The sequence below is a fragment of the Cryptotermes secundus genome, unplaced genomic scaffold, assembly GCF_002891405.2.
Source record: "Cryptotermes secundus unplaced genomic scaffold, Csec_1.0 scaffold854, whole genome shotgun sequence".
In the NCBI taxonomy this organism is placed as follows: domain Eukaryota; kingdom Metazoa; phylum Arthropoda; class Insecta; order Blattodea; family Kalotermitidae; genus Cryptotermes; species Cryptotermes secundus.
Window position 1 is genome coordinate 590,232 of NW_019727108.1, and position 23,725 is coordinate 613,956.

At 37.9% G+C, this 23,725-nt stretch overlaps 1 protein-coding gene across 1 annotated transcript in view; it reads left to right on the forward strand.

Annotated features, from left to right (window-relative positions):
• LOC111864507 (1,4-alpha-glucan-branching enzyme) overlaps window positions 1-23,725 on the forward strand; it is a 54,606-nt gene that overhangs the window by 21,869 nt on the left and 9,012 nt on the right. Inside the window, exons 8-12 of the mRNA XM_023851801.2 lie at window positions 7,510-7,581; window positions 10,873-11,044; window positions 13,765-13,974; window positions 15,895-16,066; window positions 20,725-20,909. Coding sequence (XP_023707569.1) covers window positions 7,510-7,581; window positions 10,873-11,044; window positions 13,765-13,974; window positions 15,895-16,066; window positions 20,725-20,909 — 811 coding nt within the window. The remainder of the gene's footprint in view (window positions 1-7,509; window positions 7,582-10,872; window positions 11,045-13,764; window positions 13,975-15,894; window positions 16,067-20,724; window positions 20,910-23,725) is intronic.

A 23,725-nucleotide genomic window follows, 5' to 3' on the forward strand; every position in this document is an offset into this window, starting at 1 on the left:
GAAATACAGAAATTTTCAACTGTTGTTAACACGCATTCATGAAGAGCAGTAAAGGAAATTTGGTTTGTCAAGGAGATGGTGCTTATCTGTATTTCCCTCACTTGCAGAAGCAGAATAGTTGCAGCTATCTGAATTTGTCTCTACAAATATATCATTCTCACTGTCATTGTTCTTTGGTATTTTGTGTCATGACAGCAGAGCAAACATATTGTAATTTGAAGCAGCTGCACTATAAACACCTGTAACGATGCAGCAGCTTGAAAAATAATGTCTGTTTAAGCATCGATATTTTATGTGAGATCTTGTGGTTAATAGCAGCTTTTGCCATGGCAATCCTGGATTTAATTTCACACGTACACCTTCTATCATCTGTTAACAAGCTACCCAAATATTTAAAACATTTCACATTCTCCAGTTGTTTTTGGTCTATCTTTGTTGTGACTGGGGTTGGTTGTCACGAAATTTTCATTACTTTTGTTTTTTCCACATTCATTTCCATGCCATAGCACCTTCAAATTTCAATTAGTCTATCAATCGTGCCCTGTAGCACAGTTTCTTCCTTAGCCATTAACACAAGGTCATCTGCATATTTCACAGTTTGAATAATTTGCCCTCCTACTTTGAAGTCTCCGAGTCCATCCAGAGCTTCCTTGGTAAGGCATTCGCTGTACAAGTTGAACAGAATTGGTGATAAACAGCATCCTTGTCGAACTCCTCTTCCAATCTGCACACTTCCTGTCTCCCCCCTGTCCAGTCGTACTCTAACTTTCTGATCCATGTACAATTTGCTAATCAATCTTCTTTCATGCCAATCGATACCTGTTTCTTTCAGGATCTGCATTAATTTGGTCCAGTTTACCCGGTCAAATGCCTTCTGCCAGTCTATGAAGCAAACACACAGTTCTTCATCTATCTCCAAAGTTCGTTCCGCTATAATTCTCATCATCCCAATTGCATCCCTGGTTCCTTTTCCTCTTCTAAATCCAAACTGATCTTCTCCAAGTACATCCTCTATTTTCCTTTCAATTCTTCTTTTAAGTATCTTTGCTATTATCTTTGCTGTATGTGCAATAAGACTTATTGTGCGATGGTCGCTGCATTTTGTAGCTTTTGTCTTTTTCTTTAAGGCAATCATTGTAACTTCTGTAAAGTCCTTGGGCCACTCTCCACTTTCATATATGGTGTTCATTAGTTTTGTCAGTGTTTTCAAACCACCTTCTCCCAGTAACTTGAGCACATCTCCAGGTACATCATCATCTCCTGTAGCCTTTCCCTTCCTCATTTCCTTGATAGCTTTTTCCACCTCACTTTGTAAAATATATGGTCCTTTCTCGTCTGTATCTACTTCTTCTTCCGGTTCAACTTCTAAGGTTTCTGGCCGATTAGGTCGATCATATAGTTCTGAAATATAATTTTCCCAAATTTTCAGCACTTGCCTCTGATCTACTATTCTATTCCCCTGGGAGTCTTCGATGCCAACATTTTGAATCCCATGATTCTCTTTCCATCCTAGTTCTTTTGTCTTCATGTACATCAAATCATAACGTCCTGTTCTTTGAAATTCCATAATCTCATTACATATCTTCTCAAGATATTCCTTTTTGGCCCTGTCCGTGGCTCTTTTCAATTCATTCCTCAGTCTCCTGTATTTCCTCCTGCCTTCTTCATTGTTGACATTCTTCCATTTCCTTCGCTCCTCCATTTTACTCATCATCTCCTGTGTAACCCATGGTTTTCTTGCTATCTTCTCAACTTTACCTACCAAATCACTGATAGTATCTAACATGCATTCTTTTATATTGTTCCACTGCACTTCAGCATTTCCGCTTTCACCTTCAATTGCACCGAGTTTCTCTTCTAGGGTCTCTTGCACGCTTTGTCTTTGAGCATATAACTTCTCCAAAATCCCATCTGGGTCTGCGCTTTCAAAATCTTATAATTTCCTTCAACCTGGTTTGGAACTTGGCAACCAGTAAGTTGTGGTCAGAGTCAATATCTGCCCCAGGAAGCGTCTTCACATCCTTCACACTGTTTCTGAATCGATGTTTCACAAGGATGTAGTCCAGCTGATGCCTCCTCCAATCCCTAGGTGCCTTCCATGTGTAAATTCTTCTCTTTGGCTTCTTGAACCAAGTGTTGGTGACAATCAGTCCATTTCTTTCACAAAAGTCAATAAGCATTTGACCCCTGTGATTCCGTCTTCCTAGTCCATGTGATCCAACAATATTCTGATATGGTTCATCTTCAACAATGCTATTCCAGTCTCCCAATATGATGCTGTTTGTGTCTCCTCTTCCGTCTTCCTGAAGAATTTCTTTAATTGTGTTATACACTTTTTCCACTTCATCATCTTCATACTCTGATGCTGGCATGTACACTTGCATAATCAGTATATCTACCGGTTCCGCCTTTAACTTCAGAGCAATAATTCTGTCATTACAAGCAATCTTCTTAACAACACTCCTCACTACATCATGAATATTCGAGGAATGTAATTATTACAGTGGTCACATTTTTAGCCAGATCCTGTGCACAGTAATATTTCAGCAGCGTTGATGATACAATTCATTCACTTCATGTATTATTTGGTTAGCATGTATTCTCAGTCTGTTGTTTTATTTCTCTAAAGTACATTTTAATGTTATCCTTGGATGTTGCAAGTGGTGTTTTCTTGGTAGTGAATGCAGTTGAACAAAATAACACAATATTTTTCTCAAATGACCTTTGAACGGAGAAGGGAATGTATGTGTCATGTAGAAGCCTGTTCTTTCTCACTATGTTGCACTTGATGCTGTCTTACTTACTTACTTTCTTACTTACTTACTCATGGAGCTGAGCCCTTCTGGAGGAGCCGCCAATTCTGCAGCTACTCAAGAATTTCCCAGCATTTTATGGAACCCAAAGGTTTATTACCGTGTTCATGAGAGCCCTCCACTGGTCCCTATCCTGAGCCAGATCTATGCAATCCATACCATCCCATCCTGTCTCTCCAAGATCCATTCTAATATTGTCCACCCACCTACGCTTTGGTCTTCCCAGTGGTCTCTTTCCTTTGGGCTTTCCCACTAATATCCTATACGCATTCCTCGTCTCCCTCATTCGTGCTACATGCACTGTGCACCTCATCCTCCTCGACTTGATCATTCTAATTATACTTGGAGAAGAGTACAAGTTATGAAGCTCCTCATTATGCAGTTTTCTCCAACCTCCTGTCACTNAAGACAAAAGGTTCTGGACTGAATGGTAGCAAGCATTACCCGAGTTCAGTCGCCTCTTAATTTCCTCCCGAATCAGGTTTCGATCTGTTATCGTTGTTCCCAAATATATGAACTGTGCCACATTTTCAAAACATCTGTTTCCTATCTTTATGTCATGATTTTGCCCTGCATTTTGGTGATGAAACAGTAACATATACTTAGTTTTCTCTGTGTTTACTTCCAGACCACCCTCTTTACTTGCGTCAATTAAAATTTGTGTGTTTTTCTTTATGATATCTACATTATCACCCAGTAGATTCACATCATTGGCGTAGACCAACAGCTGATGTGTCCCGTTTAACTTCAGTCCCACCTGGTTTCCCTAGACCTTCCTAATTGCATATTCTAAGGCAAAGTTGAAAAGGAGTGGTGATAAAGCATCTCCTTGTTTTAGACCATTCTGGATAGGAAATTTATCAGACAAATGTTTACCTATAAGGACTTTACTCTAAGTTTCATATAAACACATTGTAATCAGGTTAACTAGTTTCATGGGTATCCCAAACTCAATCAGAATATTGTACAATACTTCCCTCCTATATGAATCATAGGCTTTCTTGAAGTCTACAGATATCTGATGTACTGTCTCATCGTACTCCCATTTTTTCTCCAATATCTGATGAATGCAGAAGATCTGGTCTGTAGTTGATCTGTTACGTCGAAACCCACACTGATGATCCCCCAAAATTTCATCTATATATGGACTTAACCTTGACAGAAGATTATTGGACAAAATTTTGTATGAAGTTGATATCACTGATATCTCCCGATAATTACTACAGTCAGTTTTATCACCTTCTTGTGAACTGGTACAGTAATAGGCTCCTTCCACTTATCAGGCAATTTTTCCTTATGCCAAATAGAAGTAATTAGATTGTGGATCTTAGAATGTAATATTTCATCTCCTGCTTGAATAAGTTCTGCCAGAATTTGATCACTACCTGGCGATTTATACTGTTTCAATTTTGCAATAGCAGTTTCAACTTCAAAAGGGCTAGGATCAGGCATTAATGGCTCAGCTGTATGGATTTCTGTCTGCCTAACATCACTGACCCTATGTACATTCAATAACTGAGAGAAGTAGTTCCTCCACCTATTCAAAATGTTGTGGGAATCTGCAAGCAGGTCACCATTCTCATCCTTCACCAAGTTACTGCTAGGCTGGTAACCCCTCTGAAGGTCATTTATTCCTCTATGCAGGTCTCTAATGTTCTTGTACTTACTGTTCATTGCAATCTCATCAATTTTGTCTTTCAGATATTCCCTCGTTTGTTCCTGAAATGCCTGCTGGTTTCATATCTTATATTGTTCAGATTATTCCCATTTAACTCACTTGGATTCTGTAACCATTGCAATTTGGCCTGTTTTCTTTGATCTAATAATTTTGAGCATCCTTCACCAAACCATGGTTTATGCTTCTTCGGTTCATAATAACCTAGACTCTCTTTGGCAGACATTTTTATATTCTCTCTAATAGTTTCCCAAGCTTTATTAACATCCACTTCAGTTTCCAAGTTTTCCAAAGCCGCAAACCTATTTGAGATTTCAATACGATACTGCTCCTTACCCTGTACCTCATTTAATTTCCTGAGATTGAACCTCTCCATATGAACTATGTGTGTTTGTTTGTTTGCTCAGTGCCAGTCTTTCTCTAACCTTTGCCACCACGAGGTAGTGGTCAGTATCACAGTCTGCTGCCCTGTATGATTGGGCATCAAGTTTACTTGAGTGCCATCTCCTGTCTATCAAAATATGGTCGACTTGAATGTGTATCTTCCCATCAGGAGATGTCCATGTAAATTTATGGATGTTACAATGTGGGAACATTGTACTTTTGACAGTAAGATTTTTTGATGTGGCAAAGTTTACAACTGTAACTCCATTATCATACTAATTTCATGCAAACTCTCATACCCAATTGTTGGTTTGAAAATGTCTACCCTCCCTACTTTGGCATTGAAATCTCCTAACAAAATTTTCATAGGGTACTTCGGGAATTTATCAAATACATGTTTTAGTTTTTCATAGAATCTATCCTTTATATCATCAATTTTATCTTCTGTTGGGGCGTGAACATTCGTAACAATGATATCACACCAGCAACCTTTTAGTATTATATATGATATCCTATCACTAACGAATTCTACCCTCTTAATTGCTGATANACCTGTACCTAATTCATGGTTTTCATTCCCCTTTCCGTAGAAAAATGTATAGTCTCCTGCTGGTGCGATGCCACCTCCATCTCATCTGACCTCCTATACTCCCACTAAATCTAACTTATATTTTAAGATTTTCTCTGCCACTGCCCTGAGTGAACCTGCCCTATAGAAACTTCGTACATTCCAAGTGCCAAATATCATATCCATTTTTATTAGTTTAGGTCATTTATCCAAGGAATCTGTCCAGTTCCGAGGCTTTATGTTCATTTTCGTAACGTAATGATTTTTTATGGTGAGGAGTTGTTAGCCCCACGCCCAACCCCCCAAGCTGGAGGGCCACCCCTTGTCGGCTGTCCAGGACTGCTTATTCAATATATTCGCAGCTTCCCTCCAAAACTGGAGGGCGTCTCCTCCATCCGCAACCTGAGGCTGCGCCATGCCGTGGTGACAGAAACCCACCTAACATGGCTTTGATGCTGTCTATAGAAATGCTATACTGATCGATTAACAGCAAGCCTATCTTCAGCAATGACAGTTTCAGCTCAAGTACCCAAGCCTGTCCAGTTGGTATGTGGCATGCAGAGAGTTAACCTTTGGCCTGGAAGAAAGTCAGGTGTTTGCCATCATGCCCTAGTCCAGTGTTCCGCAACCTTTTTCTACTCGCAGCACACCATGAAGTATCCATGACTCAACACGGCACACCAAAATGTTATTCCCCTCAGAAGCGCATGATATCAGACAATTAATATAAATACGTAACGTGATCAACTTATTACTATATTATTATTATATTGTTATTTTATTATTAAACAGAAATCGACTCATGCATTTATTAACAATTAATGAACTTTAATTCACTGTAGAGTGTAGAAAATACACTTCTATTACTATTAAAGTAAATACAGTAATTCTACTCATACCTTCAATGTGATACTTGTGCCTGCACACAGGCGACTGATCTGTGGTGGAATCGTTGACAATGCAAGTCTAATTTCTTCATTGATGGATTTGAGCCGCTCCCTCTTTGATGTCTTAATTTCAGTTAACGTCGAGAAGCCCAGTTCACACAAATATGTAGTTGAAAATGGCAATAACACATTAACTGCCATCTCGGAGATAGCCGGGTATCCACTCCTTATTGCCAACCAAAACATATCTAAAGGCACTTTGAGAAGTTTTAGTTTCAATGTTCTGTCTGCTTTTAAATCTGCGAGTTCCTGTTGTATATTAATCGGAAGATGTTCTGAATTCNCAATTGGAAAACGCGGGATCTCTACTCTTCAAACGGAAGAAGTGACACTATACCGACTTATTTTTGAAATATTTATAATTTATATGAAGTCCAACAATCGGTGGGTGCATTGTTGCAGGAAGAAAGTCATAAAGTTGAAGAAGCTCCAACTTCTAACAAACGGGCAAATACCGAAACAGCATTATAAAAGACAGGAAAACCCATGCTAATCCCTGCAGTTTTAGGGAAAAGCACATACAAAGAACATGCGGCAAGCATATTAAAGAAGCTGCGTAGATGCGAGAAAAATAAAAATTAATTAATAAATAAAACTATGATATAACAATAACTGTGAATAAATAATTTACATTTAATTTCTTAGAATACAACATTACTGTACATAAAAAATCACAGCATGTAATAATAAACAAGCTTCATCTTATTTAATCAGTGCAGTGGCTGAGAATAAAATACAAGCATATGAAACACGGTAGCTGGGATAAAATTCGACAATTTCGACAGTTAATTTCTTACAATAGGTAAAAGTTCACATCACACCTTTCACCTTGTGATGGCACACCGGTTGCGGAACACTGCCCTAGTCCCCAGTCCCAAGGAGGGTAAGGCGATTGTGTGGCCCTCAGAACCAGCCAGAATGTGAAAAAGGAGGAAATGTAATTTTCCCTAGTAAAATACGAGTAAAAGTAAAGTAAAGTCTGTGCTTAATTATCCATACCAAGAAAAAACCAAAATTATTTATTCCGAAGTCACTCACTTTTCTTAATGGACCTTCACATTTTCTGAAAGAAAGCACCACATATATAATTGAACCTTTTTAAACATTAAATTTTCATTTCAGGTATGAGGTATTGAGATTTCTGCTGTCCAATCTCCGATGGTATGCTGAAGAATACCGCTTTGATGGCTTCAGGTAATTGGATGTGTTCTTGTATTGAGGAGAAACTGATTCAGGATCTCATTCACCTAATTTCATACGTGTCCCAGAATTGAATACTATTGTGGCATTTATTGTAAAGGAAATACATGAATTTTAAAAATATGTATGTTTGTAAGGACTAGTAGTTACTGATTTTAGGCTTTTGTGGTGGTTAATTATTGAGGTTGATCCTGTTTTTGGGCTATTGCATAATGTGGTTTTGGGTGATATTCCTGACATTTTGGAGGTACGTTCTGTCATATTGTCACCTGTGAGCATATTTTGGCATGTAGACCCATTGCTGTGCAGTGACCTTGAGATAAGTAAAAATACAGCAGCTATTACTGAGTAAGGGCTTCTCATACAAGCGTGTTTGCATGGTGGCAATTGGAAACGGCAGCAGAGGAACAGTGTTTTCTGTACTGTCCATGCCGAGGTGTTATCAGCGGGACAGTTGGAGCAATGAGTTATTTGTGAGACAGTCACCAGCAGGTAAGAATGTGAGCACAGAAGCAGAGGTCATTGTTTAGATATGTCACCAGGCAATGAATGGTGAAGACATAGCAAACTGAGAAGACTTTATGTATGCTGTAGTTACACTAATCTTTGAAGTGTGTAACTCATTCAGTCTGTCTACTTCCTCTCTGTAAGTGTTCAGTAAATCTAATTATCAATTTGAACCTCATCTATAGTCACTCTATCGTGTGACAATATTATAAACCTGTATTTAATTTAAGAGTTCCACATTGCAGATGGCACCTGTAAGAAGGCTCTCAGAATAGAGTGGCACAGCATTTTCACATGACTACACATAGGAAGTACAGTTGTCTGTGCAAAAGATGTTTGATATGCCCTGTGAAATGAAAAGAAATCTGTAGTATAACTTCAAATTTTGTGTGGAGACTAAAAAACCCTCTTAACCTTGTTGTGCATTTCAAATTGTAAGTTGTGCAATGGTTATCTTTATCCTCAAGATATTCCCATAGGTAAAAGCCACTTGGATTTAAATGTGTGGTCAGTGGGAACCTGTACAATGAAGATGAGGAAGGGTGTTTGAGACTACCTAGTCTCCAAATATTTCTTCTGAAAAATCCAACACAGTACCAGCTATATGAAGCCTTGTGCCACCTTGTTGGGACCAGACCTTATCAGCACTGTTACTGATTGGAAAAAGAAGGATATTATTCTGCAAAACTTTAGGGTGTGCAATGAACATGTGTTCAAATATGCCAATACCAGAAGGTTCATACAACACTGTATCTCACTGAGAATGTATGTGATGTGAATTACAGTCTGTAGACTTTGTGCAGCCCAGTATTTAGCACTCCTTTTGCCCACATAGCCATCTTAATGAAAGTAAGCTTTATCAGAAAACCATATTCTGTTTAAAATGTATGTTCAGTTCTTGTGAAAGTATGACGGCTCATTGCAAATTGTATGAAAAGTAGTGACGAACTGAGAAAAATAACAAAAACTGGAGTCTTTAAAAACAGTAGCAAGTATTATGTTTTGTGGCATTGCAAATGAATGTTTTCATGCAGTAGACCAAAAATTGGCTTCAGAAGTATTTGAATCTTGCAGTGCATGAATCTGTCTATGTACAGGGTATACACAAAAGAATGATGCGGTTTCAAAAGTTAATAAAACATTTATTTCTCAACTTGCACGGGCACAACATACACTGTCAGATGCGGCAACTGTCCAAGTTTCTCATGCGCTAATTAGAAACCTCCAATGTGTGCACCCTTGGTCGCACGACACATCCACACGGTAATCAAACTCATCCCAGACCCGGTGTAGCATATCCACTGTAATGGCCTGCAGTGCATGCGTTATCCAATCACGAAGTTCATGAATGGACGTCGGCAATGGTGGTACATAAACGCTATCTTTAACAAACCCCCAAAGAAAGAAATCGCACAGTCTAAGATCTGCTGAATGGGGTGGCCAAGGGAGAAGGTTGTTGTCTCTGCAGCAGACTTTGATTACCACGTGGATGTGTGTTGTGTAATCCAGGGTGCACACATTTGTTTTTTCTTTTGGTGCTACAGCCCTCATTTCAGTGGGTGATCAGCTCGTCGTAAGGCCTCTACCTGTACACAAACACAGAAAAACGCACCCAAACATCCACGCCCCGAGTGAGAAGTGTGCACACATTGGAGGTTTCTAATTAGCGCATGAGAAACTTGGACAGTTGCCGCATCTGACAGTGTATGTTGTGCCCATGTAAGTTGAGAAATAAATGTTTTATTAACTTTTGAAACTGCACCATTCTTTTGTGTATACCCTGTATATTGCTGGGAACTTGACTCATGTAAGGAATAATGCTTGGAAGTTACAGAAATGGAGAGAAGTTGACACTCTGTGTAGCTTCTTGCTAAAGAATGAGTAACTTGTATGGTTATATGTACTAATGATTAGAAACTATGTCTGTTCTACTATATACAGTGGAACCCCTATTAAATATTCTTCAGTTTAAGGTTTTCCTTCATTTAACATACAGTTCCATTGATACCAGGTTAATAAACTCAGTGCTAATTTCCTCCATTTAAGATTTTCATCAGTTTAGTGATTGATTTGCTACTCCCTAAAGAAACCTTAAATGGGGGTTTCATTATATGCAAAATAGGGATGCTGATATGACTGCACAGAAAATTGATATTCAGATTGTAATGGAAGATGTGTTTGATGGCTGTGGCTCTTAGAATATGTTTCTTGGAAAGCTATCTTTGTATCTTGCACTTCTCGTAAATTGTGCATGATATTTCATTCTTTTTTATATTTCATATATGTGCCCTATGATTATATAATGCCTATATGAAGATCAGAAGAGGAAATGAAAGTTTTCTAAAATTATTTTTATTAAAATTTGTTTGCCATTTTTTACAGAATAGGGTCTCCAGATTTATTTTACTTTACCCCTGTATGGTAGTCATGAGAAAGTGGTTAAACAGAACTGTACTTATGTAGGGTTTGAGGTTATCGCAGTGGTGATTATGAAAAGCTCTGTCTTATGTGATATAACGCCATATAATCCATTTAAAATCAACTGACGTTTTGGAGGAAAATGTCGCCTCCATCTAAAGGGCCAAAGTGTAAGCCAAGCAAGAAACCATTGTGAAGCTCTGCTTGCCACCTGTTTTCATGCTGGTTTCTTGCTTGGTTTATTCTTTTGCCCTGAAGATGGAGGCGACATTTTCCTCCAAAATGTCAGTTGATTTTCAATGGATTACTTGGCGTTATATCCCAGAAGGTAGATCCCTTCAAAATTGTTCATGTTGGCAGGTTTGATGGTGTCACGTCCATGTTGTATCATTCCCGTGGAATTGGAGAAGGTTTCAGCGGCCATTACGATGAGTACTTTGGTCTGAATGTTGATACAGAGGCATTGGTATACTTGATGCTGGCTAACCATATGCTTCATGAGTTGTACCCAAATGCCATTACAATTGCTGAGGTTAGTTTTGCATGTTAGAATTCACAATGAGTGTTAGAGGGAGATGAAATTATACTGAGAGATTCAACCAGTGTGTCATGCATTGATTGAATTATTGGCTCTTCATTGCTGTCATATCATGTACTAAAGACATGTGGGAATGGAGAGTTAGTGTAGTGTTTACATGAATATGAATGGCAAGCAGATTTATGTTAGGAATTTTATATACTGTCCTGTAATTTGTCTGGAGGGACCTAAGGAAGTAATGTAACAAAGTAGCTCATCTTGCAATTAAGTCCAGATTCAGCTCACAGCTAAATGTTTGGAAACAGCCAGAGAGGGAAAGATAAATGTATGTATGTATACGAGGTGCTATTGGAAAGTTCCTGGACTGTTACTGTTGTAACTGCCTCATTGGAAGAAGATGAGAGGGGAGGGCTAGGTCACACTTGGGCAAGCCTGTTATATCAGTCTGCCACACGACACACTGTGAATACATTGTTTATACGCAAGTGCTTTTACAACTTTTTATTTCATCTTTTCTATGACAGATGGCAAAATTGAGCAGTATGTCTGCACCAAGTTTTGCATGACACTCGGTAATTCCACTAGCAAAACCCTTCAAATGCTTCATGATACTTTTGGAGAACATTTTTGAGCCAACAGTGGTTTTTCAATGGCATTCACATTTCAAGGCCGCTTGAGTGTCAGTTGAAGATGATGAACGTTCAGGGTGACCAAGCACCAGCAAAATGACAGAAAATGTCGCAGACACCATTGGGATCAGTTATAGAGTTTGCTAGGAGGTCTTAACAGAAAATTAGAATGTGCACCACATTGCCACAAAGTTTGTTCCCCAACTCTTGACAAATGATCAAAAGCAGTGGCAGGTAAATGTGTGTCTTGAGCTGTGAGAGAAGACTAACGAGGACCTTAGTTTTATCTCTAGGATCATAAGCAGTACTTGACAGCATTAAGGAAAATGACTTATATGGTGCTTTTGAAGTGCGGAGAAAACGATGGGATTGCTGTGTATGTTCCCAAGGAATCTATTTTGAGGGAGATGGTAGCCAAAATTGAGTAAGTTAAACCACAATTTATTTTTTGACCTAGTCTGGGAACTTTCTGAAAGCACCTCATATAGTGCAATTTTTAACTTAACTGGGTACCAAAGGTATAAATAATTTCCACTATGCAACATTTGTCATAACAAATACTCAGTTTCTAGTGAAAGGAAATATAAGCGATGAGTTCTACCCAGAACTTCTTGTTGGTTTTACTGTTAATTTCAGAGAGTCATTGGAGTCTGTAGATGTCTATTCTGTATGAACTACAAAACTATAAAAGTGTCTTCTCTATGTTCAATTCAGGAGATGATCAGTATTTCTTTTAAATTATCTGTGAAGCACTACATTGGACTTAATTTGCATTATCAAAAGCATATTTGTTTTCATGTATGTTATCCAGTTAGAATTCATAGGAAGTCAGAATAATTGATGTAGAGTCATTAATATTGAAATTGGAAGCAGTCACATGATACATAAAAAGTGTTTCCTTCTCCCATAAGACTTCCAGTAGATTGGAGATGATTTCTTTTATTCCTAAGGAAGGCAGAAGCTTTATCTGTTCCTTTAGTTACATTGTTACGTGAAGAGAGGCAAGTTAACTATACATTGTTACATATCTTCTGTAACCTCTACAGTGTGCAGTTAATACATGTGAGAGAATGATTAAATATACAGGGTTTCCTTTTATCATCCTGGTTCTACAAACTGTTTAACAGACCAGTAGATAGTGCCCCTTCATGGCACAGCATGAACAGAGAACTCAGTGATATTGGCTCTTAATATCAATACAAGACCACCAGAAGAGTAAATGATTTTGGTAAGAAACACTTATTGATCTGTCATACTTGACATCACCTTGTTTTTCAGTTCAGCATTGCTAATAGAAACAGATTTTCCAAGTGATCAGAATGATGTAGAAAATTTTCATAAAGTTGCGTTTAATGACAAAGAAGTTTTACAAATTTCAAAGTGACAAAAGATAAGAGCTTATACATGAATTCATTTGATATTTTCCGTTTACTTAAAAACTGATCTAATGAAAGTTGCATGCAAAACGTAAGTTCCTTTTCAAATGACAGGTGTTGTTCCTGTATCAAGTTTCCAAGACTGAAATCTGTGAAGTGCTTCAGAAATTTAAATTGGAGGTGTTAAGATACAGACAGCATGGTGATCTCATAAGCCTACTTTCTTTTGGAAAGAAAATAGGCTGAAAGTGATCCTCATTGTTTCCAATTTTTTACCTTATACATAAGAATGAATCAATACTGGAAATAATAATCTATTCATATGGGTAATAGGTTAATAATATTATGTGTGTTCATAGTTTGCTTAATTAACGTCATGCAGTGAAGGCATTTAGGGAGTGGAAGCAAAGCCCTGGGTATGTTGACTTCAGCATTAGATGGAGGTGAGTTGTCAACTTCACACTGCAGTCACTTTACCCCTGGATAGAGACTACCCATCAACTGGAGGCTGTGTGGGTCCCATGTCCAGTCTGGAAGATGTGGAGAAAAGAAATATCTCTTGACCTCTGACAGGAATTGAACCCTGAATCTGCAGTTGTCCAGCGTCTAGCTTAGTATTTATTCTGTCTGGGCTATCCTGGCTCCCACTGCAGATTAAATGGCTTTCAGAGTCATGATTGAAGTTGGTATTTTATGGTATATTTTTCAGGATGTGTCTGGTATGCCAGCATCATGCCGTCCTGTTTCAGAGGGAGGACTTGGGTTTGATTATCGACTTGGTATGGCAATCCCAGATAAATGGATAAAACTTCTAAAGGAAGTAAAAGATGATGATTGGGATATTGGCAATATTATTCACACACTTACAAATCGACGGTGGCAGGAGAAAACAGTTGCTTATGCAGAATCACATGATCAGGTAATTAGAGTTAAGTGCTCAGTATCACAAACATACTTGTAGAAGAATCGCAACAATGAAAGCACCTGCTTATGCAGAATTATTGTTATTACATCTGTATTTCTTTGAAAAATGAAGGTTATGGAATTAAATTAACTGGAGATTTGTTGAATATTTCAGCTTACAAGTGAATGTTTGTGTGCACATATAAGAACTGCACTGTAACTCATGAACTTAACTGTACCACATTTAAAACATGCATATACACACAAACTCCAAGTTCTAAACTTTCTAGATTGGAATAGAGTAGGATTTTAAGTTATGTAAATAATTTTTGGGCATGAAGATATAGTAGAATCTATGACATCCTTTCACCGAGTGACTGTAATTAAATATCATTCAAAATGTACTAAGAGTATATTTCTGACCAAATTGCTATGGTATGAGTCAGGAAAATAATATAACTTTCCATCAGAACTACTTCTACCATGAAGAACATAGTATATCTGATGAATTTAAGCGAAGTAGATAGTTCATCTTTCCATGCCGTTTGTAACACATACACTCATGTTATATTGAACATTGCTACTCTTTTCTGATTTATGATTCGTGATCTGCAGGGACCGCTTATTGACAGGATGTTGTGATAGGTGTAGGAACGGTCCTATTGCATTTCTGATTTTGATAAACAAAATATTGTCTGAAACCAATGTGAACTGTCCCAGAATTCAAGTCCATATGTAGAATTCAGGTGTTGTACTTGAAATTGCTTTCCTGGAAGTCCAATATTTTGACCCAGGACAGAAGACAAGTCTTTCTTTCCAGTGAACAGCTATGAGAAACAAAGAAAGAAAACAAACTCTGTGGCTTTAGTCTGCAAGCGAACTATACCAACCAAGCGACCGCCACTTGTCAGCGAAGTTAGTGCCAACTTTAGCAGATAGAGGATGTCGTGTGGTCAGCACAATGAATCCCCATGGCCGTTAATTTCGGTTTTCTAGACCAGGCTATGAGAAACAAGTGATAATTATTATATTGCATTACTGTGTTGCCTGTGGGAATTTGTATTGGATAAATAGGGATAGTCCATGCTTCATGTAGATTCATGTTATGACAGTGGTTTGGGATTAACCTGGACTTAAATTTTACTTCCTCAAAAAGAATATACATGCCAGAAATGTCCAGACTTTAATGTCTTTTCAAGATATTTTTACTTTAGACGGACACGTTTTTTCCATCATCCTGGCAAGTTACTGATGCCAGCAGAATAAAAGTTTTTTTTATCATGATTGCCAATTCATGAAACAACGTTTGGGTTTATTGGTTTGAAATTTATATCCTAGCTGCATGAAGTAGTGAACTTACATCTCGTCACAAGTCACTGTTCACTGTAGGAATGTATGTACATCGTACCGAAAGTCATGAGCAACGTTTTTTTTTGCATGCAACCTGGGAACAGCAGACAACCGTTACACACATATCCAGTAACTAGAGAATCAAAACAAACAAAAAGCACTATAAAAACATACTACAAAGAAATGCATACAACACAAATCTAATCAAGAAACCACTGCGACAAAAACAAAACTTGCATAGAAAACACATCCATTGCCCAGCAATGGATATATGCAAACCACATAGAAAACGCCACTTCCACTATTATTGTATTTATGGCACGTTGCATAGTAATGGAAGTTATCCAGTGTTACCTGCATGTTCATTGTTGCAGGAATGTGTTTACAGAGTCGTTGCCCAAGAATGGGTCTACATGTCACATTATCATTAAATAATATAAGATGCAGCCTGTCATTTATGTTGTTCCAACTGAAGTTTAATGGTGTATAGCCTCAGTAGCTGATCCAGGACGTGTGCATAGTTTTGCTTGTCACTCATTTATTGAGTGTCTTTATAGGCCTATATCCATGTACTCTTTGGTTTAAGGCCTTGGTTGGAGACAAGACAATTGCATTTTGGCTAATGGACAAGGAGATGTATACACACATGTCAATCTTCTCTCAGCCATCACCAATCATTGATCGAGGATTAGCACTGCACAAGATGATAAGGCTGATTACACATGGATTGGGAGGGGAGGCATATCTCAACTTCATGGGTAAGTGAAAGTCACAGTATCACAACAAAATGAAGAGTTTATGTTGTGGAGAATGTCGCTGTTGTTGTTCGCAATTCAGAACTGTGCAGAGATGTTATGGTTTGTGGGTGATCATGTCATGGGGGCCAGGATTGCTCAGTCATCATAGTGACTGGCTGTAGGCTGGAAAGCTGGGATTTGGTTGCAGGAGGAGTAGGGTTGCTTCTCCACATTACAGATCCAGACCAGCTTGGAGACCTACCCAGCCAGCTTTTCCTATGCAGTGGGTGTCAGTGCTCAATTTCGTTAAATATTACATCGAAGAACATATTTAATTACACTCTGGAGGAAAGACTTTTCATATCCTAAATTCAGATTTGCAGTGAAAGAGTGGTATACAAAATTGCAATAAGAAACTGGCGGTTGTCTTATAAAACTTACTACGAAGTAAGCTGGTTCAAGCAGTAATGCATCTGATTTATTTGTGAGGTGCCTGGTTCAAATCTAAACCAGAACACTGATAATCATGGTTTTACTCAGTTGCTGTTGCAAATGCCAGGATAGTACCTCAATTTAGGCTGCAGTCACTTTACATCCTTTCTAATTAATTTCAGTAATCATTCTACCAATGTGCACTACATAGTCTGAGCTACTGGCAGGACTGGTTAAATAAACCAAATAATATAAGGTATACTGTATGTAATTATGATGAAATAATTCTATTATGTAAGTAGTTAAAGAAACTGTACCCAAATAAATGAGATCCATAAGCTCATTAATTCTGTTTGGAATAGAGAATTGCCTCAGCTATGGAAGGGGGTCTATTATTTTACCAATTTTCAAGAAATGTGGTAAAATTGACTCTAGTAATAATTGAGGCATGTTATTGTTATCAGCTTTGTACAGAATTTTATCCAACGTCCTCTTCAGGTTTAAGATAATAAATCAAGTACTGATCACATTTGTTGCATTCATCAAATGCTGAATACAGAGTGGCAGTAAAATGAGACTGTACATCGTCTATTTAAGTCTGTGATTCATTTAAGAAAGAAGTATTGGTACATTATACTCATTGAGTTTGGTATATCCATGAAACTAGTTACATCAATTAAAATGTGTTTAAGTGAAAGCTATGGTGAAGTATGTATGGGTAATAATGGGGATCCTCATAAGTTGTATTGATCAAAAATCATTATAAAGATGATCATGTCAAGGAGAGTGAGATGGGTGGGTTATGTAGCATGTGTGTGACAGACATGCATACATGGTTTTAGCAGGAAGACCTGAAGGAAGGAGACCACTAGGAAGATGTAGACATTGAAGGGAGGGTAATGTTAAAACAGATTTTGGAAGAATGGGTTGAGGAGTGTGGACTGAATTCATCTGGCTGAGGATAGAGGCTACTGACGTTCTCTTGTGAACACAGTAATGAACCTTGGGGTTCTTTGAAATGTTGGGAATTTCTTGTGTGCCTGAGCAACTGTTGGCTTCTTAAGGATTCAGTTCCGTGGAGTTGCCTTAGTTTGTACACAAATACTAGTAAATGCAGTTTCAAGTTAGTCATTTTAAATACATTTCCACAATAATTAATGATATGGAATAAACAGAATGGTTATGTGGGAACTGTCTTTGGCAGAGAGAAAATGTGAATGTTGATAGTTGTTTGAGCCACGAGGACAGTAAATTGAAGTAGAAATTCTGGAAGTGTGAAAATTTCCTGCTCATTGTATACTAGATTGAAATTATTTATATTGTGCTTCAGCTGGGACCAGCAAATCTATTCCACTAAATGCGGGGCTTTTACTAAATGAGTTTTTGTCAGCAACGTGTGTATTTAACATTTTATCATACTTTTTTCTTTAAATATTTACACAACACTTCATTAAAGCTTTGGCATATATAATACAATGTCAAATTTCCGAAAACTGGATCCTCATTTCAGGCAGGTAGCGGTAAAATATGACCACTCAGTGATAAGGTTTCTAGTTAGTGTACCACCTGATACGTCATCATTGGAGTTCTTTGAACAGTTATTAATTTAAACTTAATGTCTATGGATTTTTATAGTTGGTAAACACAACAGGGTGCAGAATTTAAAGATTAAAAGAATCAAGTTTTATTGTATTAGAATGGAGGGAAAAACATATGCAGACAGCATCCATTGTCCTGTGCAGTTATAAAGCATTAGTGTCCACATCTTGATCAACTTGAATTCTTCTGACCAATTTAAAAATGAGCATTTGAAGTAAGGCAAACCTTCTGTGTCTCTTGCCAGATCAACTTCATTAAGTTAGCTTTCTTTAATCAGGACCAGTGATATAGAACTATGTGGATAGCCTCGCAGATGTTTGGATGTATAAGGATGTTCTGTTAAATTTAATTTATTATCTAAACGTTTTAGTTCCTTAATAGATATTGTCATGTGTAAACTGGTATGCATGATGAAATCTAGTTAGGATGATTGGATTTATTAGCACTTCTGTTACAGTTTCTCTCTTAATTACAATTATTATGGCGCTGTCGCTGATTTACCCAATTTACAGTTCACCATTATGCCCTAGGATTGTCTGCCTTTACTAGTCGCCTCCTGGCAATGGATCTCAGCATAGAAACTAGTGCTTCAAACCACACTGAAATTTTCCTGTTATTTCTTTGTCAGTCACTCTGTACTCCTCTGTCCTAATCTGTATTCAATTAATCTTCACAATTCCCTAAAGACACTCTTCATTCTCATCCTCATACTCTCAACTGCTGAACCTCCTGGACTCTTTTTCCATGACAGCTTCGTGTCGTTGATTTATGGCTTCTCAGCTATGACTGACTGCAAACGACCTTCACTGTCTCCATGTCAACCTTTGGCACGGACCCCTTAGAAAATACCGATTATTGTAGATGTGTTTACAGTTCAATTGCTTAGCACTGGACATGGCACGAACCACATTACATACAAGTCATGTGATAGCTAACTTGCCAGGTCATTGGCGCGGTGATTGTTGCCTAGCAACGAGTTATAAACATTCGTCCTATTGTTGCGTGACCTAGCAACAGACTTTTTACCAAGAATTTGTCTTCACAGGAACTTGTTTACCAACCCGTTGCCTAGCAATGGGTGTACATGTAACATGTTCTATTTCTTTATGTGATCTTCCTTTGTCTTTCCAGGAATGTGTTGGGAGAGTAATGCAATTCAAATCACAACTGTGTTCATATTTTTCCTACTTCATCCTTCATCCTTCATCCTTCATCCTACTGTTCTCTTGTAAATATTTGCTATTGAAAAAAGTGTCATTAAATAAATTTAAAAATGAACACATTGAAAAATATTTTTTGCTCTTGCACATCTGTGTTTTATAGTGAAACAGACATTGGAGTTTTGTTAATTTCCTGAGCAATTTGCAGTTTTTATCTTTGTGTCCTCCCGACTTATTCATAAATTTCCTGTCATCAGTTGATGCTAAAACAACTGAAAATAAACAAAGAAGCATCATTATTGCTTGTGTTGTAGAAAGAGTTTTACATCAATTATATTAGATGACATAAGATATTTAAACTTCTTACTTTGGAATGTGTAGAATACTGCATTGGCCTAAATGTCTGTTGTAAATTTTTTAGTACTACCTGAATTGGGTTACAGGCACTGTTCAGTAGAGTACAATATATATTTAGGTATTGAGATTGGAAGAGAGAATAGTGTTTCTGGCTGAATGACCGTTTTTGGAAGACAGTACCAGGTAGGGACTAGAGATAAATTTGAAGAAAACAAATCGAAAATCTTCCTATAATTGTTTCACAAGCCGAAAATGTGTAAATTTACACATAAAAACTAAAGAATGTTCCAGTTATAATTATTTTGGTTGTGTCTTCAATAGAATGGGCACAAGCTACAAAGATGTATGCGGCAAAATAAGGAAAGGATAAGCTGCTACTGAATTCAGTCTTGTGGTATTGAAGTATATTACCAAAATGAATCCATTTCTTCTTTGTAGAATCTGTAACACTTGTAGCTGTCATGGACAATAAACGAAGGTATGCAGGAGATTATTAGTAGGAGAAATGGGCTTTTGGGTGTGTAAAGAAAACACTTCTGCATAATGTCTGCAATGTTGTAGTTAGACAAGAGGTCAAAGTAGAAGTGATGGTAAAAATCACATAGCTGAAGAACAGTAGATATGTTATGGACATATTTATCAAATGGAAGAACACTGCTTGCCATGCCAGGAATTGGAATGGAGTCCAGCTGGTCACTGGAGAAGTGGCACACTATGTCATCTGAAATCAGGATGAAAGAACTAATGGAAGGTGGAGAAAATTATTAGAGATGGAAACTTGGTGTAGGGAAACCTTAAAGGGAAAAACCTTGGAGGAACAGGAGGAGGACTCAGAATTGATTGATGATTGGTTGGTTGGTTGTTGGTTGATTACTAGACTAAATGAGTGCTTGATTGGTCATTGACTGAATGATAGGTTGTTTGATCATATGAATGATTGATTAAATGGTTCTTGGACAGTAGATTGAATGTCTGAGTGGTTGACTGAATGATGGATTGGTCTTATTGAATAATTTGATGAGCAGTTGAAAGATTGATGGATTGGATGACTTGATTGTTCAAAATTTAATAACATGAAAGATTTACTTAACTTTAACTGGTGGAAAGTAATACAAGTTTAACAATTTTCAGGCAATGAATTTGGACATCCTGAATGGCTAGACTTTCCACGAGCTGGAAACAATGACTCATATCATTATGCGCGCCGTCAGTGGCATCTGGTGGATGATGAGCATCTGAAGTACAAGTTTCTCAGTGCATTTGATGCTGATATGAACAAACTGGAAGAGCGCCATGGTTGGCTGCACAAGGACTCGGTAATTTAAAGTTGGCTGAATTATGGGAATACAGTCTGTGTGAGATTTATGAAATGCGGTAATAAATTAATGAGACTAATGTTTATGGCCAGAAATATTCTATCATCTTCAGAGTCATGGATCAGGGGGGATGATATCTAGCAGTAGATTGTCCTAATTACCTCTTGTTGAACTGAGCGTCAGAACTGTATGAGCCAAGGAACAGTGCTGTGGTCTCTGTACTTTGGTTGAAAGGAAAGGGAGCAAAGTAACTTTGCTGTCTTGATACAGTAAGTTTCTAAGAGATGAGTCCTGTTTAATGTTGCCTCCCCATAAGGGTTACCAGTATAAGTTGCTGCTCACCTACAAGACCACCTGGTTTCACATTCTAGAAGATTGCAGGTCTGAACGTTAACTCATCATAAGGTTTTCATGTAGGTGGCAAGAAATACCGCAGACATGTACACAGTGCCTCAGTGTTCTTGTGATGGTTTAAGAGATTTCAAGGTGGAAGGGAAGAGAAGGTCTGACTGACAATTCAGATATGGAGATTGTTCGAAGTATGGGTAATGATAAGTTGAGTGTTGGAAGTTAGCAGATGCACTGAACATGTAGTACTGTAGTACTATGCTACAAGCCGGAAGGTCACGGGTTCAATTCCTGATGAGGTCATTGGATTTTTTCAATTGACCTAATCCTTCCAGCCGCACTAGGCCCTGGGTTTTACTCAGCCTCTAACAGCAATGAGTACCAGGAATTAATTAAATAATTTTCCTGGGGAGTGAAATGCGGGCGGCGCGTAAGGCTGACAACCTTACCGCCATCTTTTAGCCGATTGTCAAGGTAATGGGGGACCCTTAACATCTCACAACCCTATGGGCCTTCATGGCCTCTTACAGGGATAGCTTTATTTTTTTTTTTTTATTACTTTACTGAACATGAATAGAGAGAATTCATTATGGCCAAAACTCTGGACATTTAGAAAATCTGGACATAGATGCACATAGGAAAATATCAGAAATGAGCTAAACCAGGCAGAAAATTGTTTGGTTCTTCCAGATAGGTTTATTAGAAAAACATTTAATCATCTTCCCACTCTGGTCCTTAACTTTTTGTTACTGAAAATGTTAGTATGGTGGCTGTATAGAACTGTGGTATACTAACTCCAGTTTAGCATTCTGAATAATGTGACATTTGATGACCTCATGGTGGTCAGTGACTCTGGAGGGTACTGACCTTTTGGGATGTGACACTGTGCAATCTGGTAAATGTTTACCAATGTTTCAGAGGAACAGTAAATATGTACCAGACTGTACAGTGTCACACTCAAAAGATAATACTCTTCATAGGATTCTTAAGTTTATTGGAAAGTTTGTCAAGTTTTTATGTTGTTCTATCAGAGTTAACTCCATATGTAGACCGAATTATTAGGGCTCATGTGTGGGTTTCAACATACTGCCTGAACTGCTGATCAGATAGTCTACATTTGTCAAATATTGGGAAAGAATGCAAGTACATTGATACAGTACATCAGCTAGCTCTGGACTTCCAGAAAACCTGTGATTCAATTTAGAGGGAAGTATTGTTCATAATTCTCATTGAGTTTGGTATCTCCATAGACTATTTAGTTTAATTAAAGTGTGTATATATGAAAGCAAAGTGGGTGTAGGTTAACATTTGTCTGGAATGTTTTCTATTCAGATTAAATTTGGGGAATGCTTGCTGTCATGCAGTTCAGAATCTTTTGTCTGTAAATGTAAAGATTAAAATATGTAAAACTATAATCTTCCCAGTAGTTTTATGCAGGTGTGAGACCTGGTCTTTCACATTAAGAGAAGAATATAAACTAAGGGTGTTGGGGAACATGGTCTTGAGGAGAATATCTGGACCTGAAAGGGATGATATGACAGAAGGCCGGAGAAAATTGTATAGTGAGGAGCTTCATAACTTGTACCCATCGTCAGATGATATTAGAATGATGAAGTCAAGGAGGATGGAATGGGTAGGTCATGTAACATATATGAGAAGAAGAGGAATGTATGTAGGGTTTTGCTGGGAAAACCAGAACGAAAGAGACTACTAGGAAGAGCTGTGCTAGATGGGAAGATAATATTAAAATGGATCTTAGAAAACTAGTTTGGGGGATTGTGGACTCAATTAAATTGGCTCATGATAGAGACCAGTGGTAGGCTCTTGTGAAGATGGTAATGACTCTTCATGTTCCACAAAATGTAGGGAGTGGCTGACCAGCTGTTGCCCCCTTGAGGACATCCTTATCATGGAGAGGAGGTTTGCCTGACACAATGACCAGGAGAGCTATAATAGTGGGAGCATTAGCTCCTGGTAGGGCCACCCATACCAGACATGTCAAAGGTTAGGGGCCAGAGGAAGTGTAGTCCCTGGTCCTCAAGTTGGGGTTTTGGGCATGGGGCTAATGACGCCACCCCAGAAAAATTTACTGTTAAGAAACCTCCAGAGGAGGCCAAGACCTACGCAGGGTTGTAGCGCCAGTAAAGAAAAAGAGCAGCTGCTGGCTTCTCAAGAAAGACTGCCCCATGAAATTAATTAAAGTAACTAGTTAATTAGTTTTAAATTCAAATCAACAACATTGCAATTGTGTGAAGTACAAGATGCAGGAGAGGAGCCTGACGATTTTCAAAAGTATATAGAGCAGTGAAATTTTATTTTAATTTTTAATTTGTTGTTACAAGATGAATGAACTTTTAATGTAATTTTATTCCACATACATTTCATTACATCTCTCTTTATTTCGTTTTGAACAGCACATCATTAAAATGTTGCCCTTCATTGTGCCCACACTCTTCCAACCTTGCTCA